The 11,411-nt window shown below is 44.8% G+C and overlaps 1 protein-coding gene across 1 annotated transcript; it reads right to left on the bottom strand.

Moving 5' to 3' along the window:
* Positions 1–257: 257 nt before the first annotated feature.
* On the bottom strand, positions 258–11,176 carry LOC121270281 (zinc finger protein 239-like; the record flags this gene model as incomplete). The annotated part of the gene is made up of 2 exons (XM_041175598.1): positions 10,583–11,176; positions 258–1,370 (listed from the first exon to the last, which is right to left on the bottom strand). A coding segment is annotated over exon 2 (591 nt), but the record flags the coding sequence as incomplete, so codon positions are not given.
* Between the last annotated feature and the right edge of the window lie 235 nt (positions 11,177–11,411).

Here is an 11,411-nt window from a genome sequence, read left to right as displayed (position 1 = left end):
ATCAGCCCACTGGAAGCAAAGTCAGTCCAGCAGAGCATGAGCCCACTGGAAGAAAAATCAGTCTAGCAGAAAGAAACCCTTCCACACTCCCACTTCACCAAGTGTCAGAATGAACATGGCTCAGTTCGGATGAGATTAACAGCAGCAATAATAGCAGAATCCAACCCCTACAATCAACCATGAACTTGCTGGTGTGTCTGCAAGTTTGATAACTGAGTGAATCCCTACCCACACTCAGAGCTGGTGAATGGCCTCTCCCCAATGTGAACTCGCTGGTGATTCTGCAGATTGGAGGACAGACTGAATCCCTTCCCACATTCAGAACAGATGAATGGCCTCTCCCCGGTGTGAACACGCTGGTGTGTCAGCAGCTTGGATGACTGAGTGAATCCCTTCCCACACGCAGAGCAGGTGAAGGGCCTCTCCCCGGTGTGAACTCGCTGATGTGTCCGCAGGCTGGATGATTGCGTGAATCCCTTCCCACACTCAAAGCAGGTGAATGGCCTCTCCTTGGTGTGAACTCCCTGATGTGCCACTAGGTGGGATGACTGAGTAAATCCCTTCCCACATTCAGAGCAGGTGAATGGCCTATCCCCAGTGTGAATTCGTTGGTGATCCCACAGGTCAGATGACTGGAGAAAACGCTTCCCACACTCAGAGCAAGTGAATGGCCTCTCCTCGGTATGACCACATTGATGAATCTTCAGTGCAGACGGGGTGCAGAATCCTTTCCCACACACAGAACACGTGAATGGCCTCTCCCCAGTGTGAACACGTCGATGGGTTTCCAGTGCAGACGGGATCCGGAATCCCTTTCCACAATCCCCACATTTCCACGGTTTCTCCATGGTGCAGGTTTCCTTCTTTCTTTCCAGGTTTGACAATCAGCTGAAACCTCATCCACACACAGAACACGTGCACCGTCTCTCACTGTGATGAATGGTGCGATGCACTGGAATACACTCACTCAGGTCTCTCTGTCTCGGTGATTTTCCAGTCACACTGATGTTTAAAATCTTTTGGAGCAGACAAAACAGACAAACATTTCTTCTTCTAGTTTCAGGTCCCAATAAATCAGGTGACTGTTAGATTCTTACTTGACATTTGGTTTGATAATCTGTCCGCAAATCTGCCCATTACAATGTCCTGTAAAAGGAGTTTACAAAGGTCATCACTGTCAGTATGGGATAGGAATTCAGACCAGGCAATTCTAGTTCCTTTGGATCATTCTTTCCTCAAAAGCTGTAAATCTTCATCCCACATACTTTCCCTCCATTTTCACTCTCCCGTACCTAAAAACACACTTCCAATTCTCCTGAAGGTGTGAATCCATGCTGATCGACAGATCCATGCTTGCCAGTTCTATATATCTATTGGAGAAAAACTCATGTAACATAGATACTGTATTACATGATACATGGGGGATGTGAGGAAGCACTTTATTTAGGAAGTGAGTGGTCATGACCTGGAGCTCTCCACTTAAGAGGATGGTGGAAGCAGAGACGATCAATGATTTTAAAATGAAATGGGATGGGCACTTGAAGGAAATAAATTTACAGCAGAATGGAGATATAGAGGGGGGATGGGACTGACTGACTGAATTGCTCAACAGAGAGTCAGCATTGACTCAAGTTGCCAAATGGATTTCTTCTGTGCTGTAATGACTCTATGACTGGAAATATACAAAGTAGCTACAGCACTCTATTGCAAGACTAGAAATAATGACAAATGTACTTCATTACAGAAACATTAATAATATATCTAGTATATAGCATATCACAGAATCACACAGTGCAGAAGAGGCTCTTCGGTCCATTGAGTCTGCACCGACACGTGAGAAACACCTGACATACCTACCTTCCTAATCCCATTTACCAGCACTTAGCCCATAGCCTTGAATGTTATGACATGCCAAGTGCTCATCTAGGTACTTTTTAAAGGATGTGAGGCAACCCGCCTCCACCACCCTCCCAGGAAGTGCATTCCAGACCGTCACCACCCTCTGGGTAAAAAAGTTTTTCCTCACATCCCCCCTAAACCTCCTGCCCCTCACCTTGAACTTATGTCGCCTTGTGACTGACCCTTCAACTAAGGGGAACAGCTGCTTCTATTCACCCTGTCCATGCCCCTCATAATCTTGTACACCTCGATCAGGTCACCCCTCAGTCTTCTCTGCTCCAACAAAAACAACCCAAATCTATCCAACCTCTCTTCATAGCTTAAATGTTTCATCCCAGGCAACATCCTGGTGAATCTCCTCTGCACCCCCTCCAGTGCAATCACATCCTTCCTATAATGTGGCAACCAGAACTGCACACAGTACTCCAGCTGTGGCCTCACTAAGGTTCTATACAACTCCAACATGACCTCCCTACTTTTGTAAGCTATGCCTTGATTGATAAAGGCAAGTGTCCCATATGCCTTTTTCACCACCCCACTAACATGTCCCTCTGCCTTCAGGGATCTATGGACACACATGCGAAGGTCCCTTTGTTCCTCAGAACTTTCTAGTGTCATGCCGTTCATTGAATACTTCCTTGTCAAATTACTCCTTCCAAAGTGTATCAACTCACACTTTTCAGGGTTAAATTCCATCTGCTACTTATCTGCCCATTTGACAATCCTGTCTATATCTTCCTGTAGCCCAAGACACTCAACCTCACTGTTAATTACCCGGCCAATCTTTGTGTCATCCGCAAACTTACTAATCCTACCTCCTACATAGTCATCTATGTCGTACATATAAATGACAAATAATAGGGGACCCAGCACAGATCCCTGTGGTACGCCACTGGACACTGGCTTCCAGTCACTAAAGCATCCTTCTGTCATCACACTCTGTCTCCTACAACTAAGACAATTTTGAATCCACCTTATCAAATTACCCTGTATCCCATGTGCATTTGCCTTCTTTATTAGTCTCCCATGTGGGACCTTGTCAAAGGCTTTGCTGAAATCCATATAAACTACATCAACTGCACTACCCTCATCTACACACCTGGTCACCTCCTCAAAAAATTCAATCAAATTTGTTAGCCATGGCTTCCCTCTGACAAAGCCATGATGATTACCCCTGATCAAACCTTGCCTCTCCAAGTGGAGATAGATTCTCTTCTTCAGAATTTTCTCCAATGGTTTTCCAACCACTGACGTGAAACTCACTGGCCTGTAGTTCCCTGGTGTATCTCTACAACCCTTCTTAAAAAGTGGAACCACATTAGCTGTTCTCCAGTCCTCTGGCACCTCCCCCATGGCCAGAGAGGAATTAAAAATTTGGGTCAGAGCCCCTGTGATCTCCTCCCTTGCCTCCCTCAGCAGCCTGGGACACAAATCATCCGGACCTGGATAATTTGTCCACTTTTAAGCCTGCCAACACCTCCAATACCTTGCCACTCCCGTGTATCAATTTGCTTAAGAACCTCACAGTCTCTCTCCCCGAGTTCAATACCTTCATCCTCATTCTCTTGGGTGAAGATGGATGTGAAGTATTCATTCAACACTCTAGTGATGTCATCTGGCTCCACCCATAGATTGTCCCCTTGGTCCCTCATGGGCCCTACACTTTCCCTGGTTATCCTCTTCCCATTGATATACTTATAGAATATCCGGGGGATTTTCCCTACTTTTACCAGCCAGAGCTTTTTCATATCCCCTCTTTGCTCTCCTAATTGCTTTCTTAAGCTCCACTCTGCACTGTCTGTACTCCACTAATCCCTCCGCTGATTTGCTGCCATTGTACCTGCTAAAAGCCTCTTTTCCTTCTCATCGTAACCTGAACACTAAATCTCTCTGTTCATTATAAATTTACCGTCCCCTTAAATGCCAGCCATTTCCTGGGAAAAGCACCCCACTAATTAGAAACTTAAGAAAGAGGCCATTCTTTTAGCCAGACAAATGTATCGAACTGAAGGAGTAAAGGATGTCAATGTCTTTAAGAGTGAGACTGACCTCGGCTAACCTTTCCAGAGTCTGCACCCTCCCTGGATTCACTTCCTTTCCCTTCAGTTCCTGCAAGTCAACAATTTAAACTCAGAATTAGAAAGGAAATGGAAAGGGGGAGAAAAGAAAGTGTTTTACTCACAGAAGTGGGACAGAGGAAGAAGTTTTGGTGCGTGTGAAGCTGAATCTTCATTCAGAGCTTGTTAATCTGCTCATTATAGCTTTGCTGGGCAGTTATGAACATGTTCACAAGCTAATTGTCCAACACCCGCATTCTGACAATGGGGGAAGCTCCGTGCAGCCATTGGCACAAAGTCCAATTCAGATCCACCAGCTCTTCCCATTAGTCAGTTCAGGTCCGACCACAATGAAGGAGCATAACTCGTGCCCACGTGGGGGCGGGAGAGACTTTGACCTCCAGACGCGCTGAGCTGTTGTCCAACCCGCAGTATTTTGCTTCTGTAACCAGTGTTATTGCTCCCAATGGGACACTGTACTGGGGACGAACCTCTGAGTCATTGTTAAAAACAAAAAACTGCGGATGCTGGAAATCCAAAACAAAACAGAATTACCTGGAAAAACTCAGCAGGTCTGGCAGCATCGGCGGAGAAGAAAAGAGTTGACGTTTCGAGTCCTCATGACCCTTCAACATATTTCACCCCTTCCTTGGATTCACCTAGTTCTGTTGAAGGGTCATGAGGACTCGAAACGTCAACTCTTTTCTTCTCCGCCGATGCTGCCAGACCTGCTGAGTTTTTCCAGGTAATTCTGTTTTTGCACTGAGTCATTGTGACGTCCACAATGGAACACTGCCTGAATCAGCCAATAGGAATCACTCTGCTCTGCGGTGACGTCCTCTGGTTCCAGTCTGCAGGCCGCTCGGACACGGGAGCTCCGCCCCCATCCCAGCACGTCCTCGAGACAAGGTCTCCAAGCAACTGACTGACAATAGCGAGCACTGGAGGACCGGAAGGACTTTGGTCCTCCAGCCAATCAGAGGACGGGGTTCACACAGACCAAAACTTCCTCTACAACAAAAACAAAAACAGAATTACCTGGAAAAACTCAGCAGGTCTGGCAGCATCGGCGGAGAAGAAAAGAGTTGACGTTTCGAGTCCTCATGACCCTTCGACAGAACTTGAGTTCGAGTCCAAGAAAGAGTTGAAATATAAGCTGGTTTAAGGTGTGTGTGTGGGGGGCGGAGAGAGAGAGAGAGAGGTGGGGGGGGAGGTGGTGTGGTTGTAGGGACAAACAAGCAGTGATAGAAGCAGATCATCAAAAGATGTCAACAACAAAACTTCCTCTGACGTCCAGGATTTGAGAGTTTGTGTTGAAAAGAAAGAGAAGAGAAACAGGCGGGGTTGAGAGGTTGAGGTTTTCAGGAGAAAAGAGAATAATTCAGGAACAGAACAGTGAAGCTGTGAGTGGGAGATGGAGAGGGAGGAAGTCTGAGCAGCTGGGAAAAGAAGAGCCAAAAGGCTGATTGGGGGAATCCAACAGTGAGAGATCCAGAGGCTGTGACTCTTGGCTGCCTGTGGAAATGGGCTGTGGGAAGACAGCCCTCTGAAGGAACTTCAGCCCAACCTCTTGGAGGAGGAAAGGAACTGAATGTAAACCTTGGAAATACAGAGAGTTGTGGGACTCTGTAACTGGAATTATTGTTATATGTGCTGAGGGGGGAAATGCTTGTGATTTTGTGGAAACTGTTTTTATTTTATGATCTATTTAAAGTGAAATTTAGCTCTTATTTTAAAAAACTATTTTTAATGCATGCTTCATTTACGTTGATTTTAGTTTGATTGTTACAGTAAAAGTTTTAAAACGTGAAACCTTGCCCTTCAGTTTATTCCATTGAGATTGTCTGGGAATTTCTTTATTTTAAGGTTATTGTTCTCCATGGGGATTGTAACAAACTAGAGATGTGTCTAGTTTTGATATATGGTACATATTAGATGTCATTTATGGTTTTGTAGTAAAGTTCATTCATCACTATTTCTAGTCTTGTAATATAGTACTGGAGGTATGTTATATATTTCCAGTCTTAGAGTCATTCCGGCACAGACAGAGACAATTTGGTTACTCAAATCTATGCCAACTCTCTGCAGAGCAATCCAGTCAGTCCCATTCCCCCTCTATATCCTGGTAATACTGCAAGTTTATTTCCTTCAAATGTCCATCCAACTTAATTTTGAAATCATTGATTATCTCCGCTTCCACCATCCTCGTATGGAGTGAGTTCCAGTTCATTTTCAGGGTCCTGGACAGGAAGCAGTGAGCATGTATCTGTCACTCAGCATGAACTGGCACCTTCAGGAGAACTTGGGAGAGTGTATATGAGGGACAGCAGAGTGAGATTAGAGGGAGAGTGTGTGGGGTGGAGGTTTAAACCTTTTCAGGAATGAAAGAAGAAAAACTGTTCATGTAAACTAGAATTGTCTGTTCTGAACTTCTATCCTGTAATGACAGTGTTGACTTGTGTAAACTCCTTTTACAGGATATTGGAAGGAGAGGATCTGAAGTCAGAGATCTCAAAACAAACATCACGTTAAGATCTGACAGAGTCACTCAATTAATCACAATGTAAATATCATCGGCCTTTGAATCTAGGCGGAGAAATGTTTGTTCTATCTGCTTCAAAAGGTTTAAACATCAGTGTGACTGGAAAAGCACTGAGACACACACACCCAAGTGAGTGTTCATGTTACGCAGCCTGAAAAAAAATCACACCATTCAGTGAGGAGAGACTGTACAGGTGTTCTGTGTGAGGACGAGGCTTCAACTCATCATCAAAACTGGAGGGACAAAAGGCAGCCCGCATCAGGGAGAAACCGTGGCAGTGAGGGTACAGTGGGAAGGGATTCAAAGCCCCATCAGAGATGGAGATTCATTGACACAGCCACACTGGGGAGAGTCTGTTCACCTGCTGTGTGTGTGGGAAGGGATTCGGTGTATCATCCACCCTGCAGAAACACTGGGCAGTTCACACTGGGGAGAGGTCATTTACCTGCTTTCTGCGTGGGAAGGGGTTCACTCATTTGTCAACCCTGCGGTGACACCAGGCAGTTCACACTGGAGAGAGACCATTTCACTGTTCTGTGTGTGGGAAGAGATTTACTCAGTCAACCAATCTGTGGACACACTTATGTGTTCACACTGGAGAGAGGCCATTCACCTGCACCGTGTTTGGGAAGGGATTCACTGATACCTCCAGCCTGGGGAAGCACCGGTGAGTTCACACAGAAGAGAGAGACCGCTCACCTGCTCTGAGTGTGGGATAGGATTCACTGAGTCCTCCAACCTGCTGAGTTAGCATGGCGGTCACACCGATTAGAGACTTTTTAAATACTCTGACTGTGGGTGTTCATTACATGAATCGGGCTTCAGGATATACAGGTGGTGGGCATTGATTGGTTGGTTACATGAGTGCACATGAAGAGGCACTTACTGACATTGAGTGGAGTGGAGTTAGGAGGTATATACCTATAATGTTTCACTCTGTGAATAAATCTATACCAATAAAGATTGGCTCCAGTTTCTTCCTTCACCATAAGGCTGTCAGGATTGTTACATGGTAACTGAGAATGCTTGTCTAATGATGAAGGTTGGAAACTAAAAGAAAATAAAATTTCAAACAGAAGCTTAAAATGCAAATAGATTTTGTGAGAAAAGGCAGAAAGCAAGGGGGAATTGTCAGGTAAAAGCAAAATACTACAGATGCTGGAAATCTGAAGAAGAGTCTTATGGACTCTAAACATTAACTCCATTTCTCTCTCCACAGATGCTGCTAGACCTGCTGAGTTTTTCCAGCATTTTCTGTTTTAATTTGGGAATTGTCAGGGTCTGAATACTCACTGATGTTCTCAGAGCCTGAGCTATACAACCAGTGGAAAAATGAAGTGGATATGTAGACACGAGTTACGTCCTAACCAAAGAGGAAACAAGATCTGGCCTTGGCACTGTCACTTCCTAACTAAAGCAAAGTATTTTGTGAGCTGGGTGCCTGTCAGTTGGATACTGATGAAGGTTTGGATCTTCTGTTTGGGTTCATTGATGAGATTTACAAGAAAGTTGATCTACTGGATGCCTACAAAGCATAGTCGGACTTTGACCTGTTTTGAATGAGGGTGAAAGCATCTTTAGCAGATCTGGAGTGGAACAGCACTAATAGGTGAATGAACCCCAGGAATGACGAGGGAACAATTAACAGGTGTGTCAGGTCTAACTCACAACATTGTGTGATGAACTGCCCAAAGCAGAAAATCAGGGTCTTCAGAGTGACATGTGACACTGAGAATTCTGAGGCTGAAGATGATAATGATTCCTCTGAATAAATTGTACCAGTTAGAAGGAGCTTTGGCCCCGTTATGAGTGGGTCCTATTGTAAACCTTCCCTTGGCAGGTGACTCCATAACAAGGTCGATGCCATGGATCTAAAGGAATGAGACAAAGACAGAAATATTTTCATTCTACACTTTGTAGACATGATAACTGATTTAGTCTTTCACCAATAAGAAATCGCAAGGACAAAAGGATGCTTATAGACCAAGTCATGGAGAAATAGATAGGGAGGGTTTAAACTAGATTGGCAGGAGGATGGGAACCTGAGGGGAAATTCAGAGAAGACAGGAGAAAAACTGGCAGTGGGAAGTAGAGAAGTATTAGCTGATGAGGATATATCAGAGGGTAGTATCAAGGTAAGTAGAATACTTGGAGAGTGTTGATAGAACTAGAGTAGGCTATAGTGTCATTAGATGGAGTCAGAGCAAGGGGGAAAGTTTAAAAAGCCTAAATCAGTATTAATGTGCATGTATGTGAATGCACAGTGTGTGATTAATAAGATTGGTGAACTAAAGGCACAGGCTGACAAATGGAACAATGATATTATTGCTATAACTGAGACCTGGCTCAAAGAAGGGCAGGACTGGACATTAAATGTTCCTGGGTACAAGGTATTTGGGAGGGACAGGAAAGGAAGAAAGTTGGGAGGGGCGTGGAGTGGCTGTATTGATTAAAGATGGTATTACAGTACTGGAGAGAGAGGATGTTCCAGAGGGGTCAAGTATGGAATTGTTCTGGCTAGAGGTTGATCAGGGCAATGTTGTTGATGTTGTGAATATGGATTTGCAAAAGGCATTTGATACAGTGCCACAGAACAGACTTGTGAGCAAAATTCTAGCTCAAAGAATAAAAGAGAAAGTAGGAACTTGGATAAGAAATTGGCTGAGTGAAGGAAACAGAGTGTAGTGATAAATGGTTGTTTTTCAGATTGAAGGAAGGTCAGCAGTGGAGTTACCCAGGGGTCAGTGTTGGGACCCATGCTCTTCTTGATACATATTAATGACCTAGACTGTGGTGTGCAGGGCATGATTTCAAAATTTGCAGATGATAGGAAGATTAGAAGCATTGTCAACTGTGACGAGGATAATCTTGGACTTTAAAAGGACATAGACACATTGGTGAACTGGGCAGACAAATAGCAGATGAAGTTCAATGCAGAGAAGTGGGAGGTGATTCATTTTGGCAGGAAGAATGTGGAGAGACTATGAAATAAAGGAAAGTTCTTAAGGAAGTGCAGGAACATAAGGACATCAGTGTATATGTACATAACTCATTCAAGGTGGCAGTGCATTTTGAGAGAGCAGTTAATAAAGCATATGGTGTTCTAGGTTTTATTAATAGGGGAATTGAGTACAAGAGTAAGGAGGTCATGTTAAACATATGTAAGACACTAGTTAGGCCTCATCTGGAGCACAAAATCCAGTTCTGGGCACCATACTTGAGAGAGGATGTGAAGGCATTGGAGAGAGTACAGAGGAGATTCACAAGAATGATTCCAGGGATAAACAACTGTAGCTATGAGGTAAGATTGGAGAGGTTGGGACTGTTTTCCTTGGAGAAAAGAAGGCTGAGAAGAGACTTGATAGAGGTATTTAAGATCCCGAAAGGTATGGACAGGGTAAATGGTAAGAAACTGTTCCCACTCAAGAGAACATCAAGAACTAGAGGGCACAGATACAAAATAATTGCCAAAAGGAGAAGTAATGAAAGGAAATTTTTTCACCCAGAGGATGATTTGAGTCTGGAATGAACTTCCTGAGAGGGTGGCGGAGGCAGGTTTGATCGAGGTATTCAAAAGGGAATTGAATTGCTACCTGAAAAGAGAGAATGTGCAAGGTTACAGGGATAAGGCAGGAGAGTGGGATTAGGTAGAACGTTCTTTCAGCGAGCTAGTGCAGACTCGATGGGCCGAATGGCCTCATTCTGCATTGTAAAAATTCTGTGACTAGACCTGGGACACCTGCTAAATTTCAGACTGATAATTGAGGGGAATTTGCGAATGATGAGTTTAGAGACGTGTAAAAACATGAACATCATGTTCATGAACACCGCAGCTGAAACCCCTTTCAGCAATGGACTCTGTGACAGGAATCACGAGTGGTTGAGGTGAACAGCATGAATTCATTTAAGGGGAAGCTAGGTACGTACATCAGGGAGAAGGAATAGAAGGATATGCTGATGGGGGAGATGAAGAGGAGTGGACGGAGAATCATGTGGAACATAAATACTGACAAAGACCAGATGAGCCTGGCCCTGGGCTGTAGACTCAGTGGAACAGAGACAAATATATATACTTTAAATCTACCTGTAGTGGTAGGAAAAACACTATTTACTATGCAGGATGAAATGAATGTCCTCCATCAGCTTTTGTAGTGGAAATGTGCAATCCCAGGCTCAAAGAGCATCGGCCCACTGGAAGTAAATTTGTGAGACCGGTCAGTCCAGCAAAAAGAAACTCTCCAACCCTCCCACTTCACCAGCTGTCAGAATGAACATGGATCAGTCCTGGATGTGATTAACAGCAGCAATAGCAGCAGAATCCAACCCCTGCAGTCACTTGTGAACTCGCTGGTGTGCCTGCAGGTTGGACGATGTTCTAAATCTCTTCGCACAGCAAGAGCAGCTGAATGGTCTCTCCTCAGTGTGAATGCGCTGGTGAACCATCAGGCCCCAAGAGCTTTGAAAAAACTCCCACAGTCAGAGCATTTAAAAGGTCTCTCATTGGTGTGGGTGACATGGTGTCTCAGCAGGCTGGACGATGTACTGAATCCCTTCCCACATACACAGCACGTGAATGGCCTCTCCCCTGTATGAACTCACTGGTGTGTCAGCAGGGTGAATGAGTCAGTGAATCCCTTTCCACACGCGGAGCAGCTGAACGGCCTATCCTCAGTGTGAACTCATTGGTGCCTCAGCAAGGTGGGTGAATCTCTGAATCCCCTTCCACACTCGGAACAGATGAACGGCCTCTCACCATTGTGAACTCGCTGGTGCCTCTGCAGGGCAGATGAATCTCTGAATCCCTTCTCACAATCAGAGCACGTGAACAGCCTCTCCCCAGTGTGAATTTGCTGGTGTTTCGGCAGGGTGAATGATCACTGAATGCCTTCCCACACTCAGGGCAGGTGAATGGC

This window comes from Carcharodon carcharias, chromosome 27 (genome assembly GCF_017639515.1).
Source record: "Carcharodon carcharias isolate sCarCar2 chromosome 27, sCarCar2.pri, whole genome shotgun sequence".
Taxonomy (NCBI): Eukaryota; Metazoa; Chordata; class Chondrichthyes; order Lamniformes; family Lamnidae; genus Carcharodon; species Carcharodon carcharias.
This window is presented reverse-complemented; position numbering and strand designations above follow the sequence as displayed.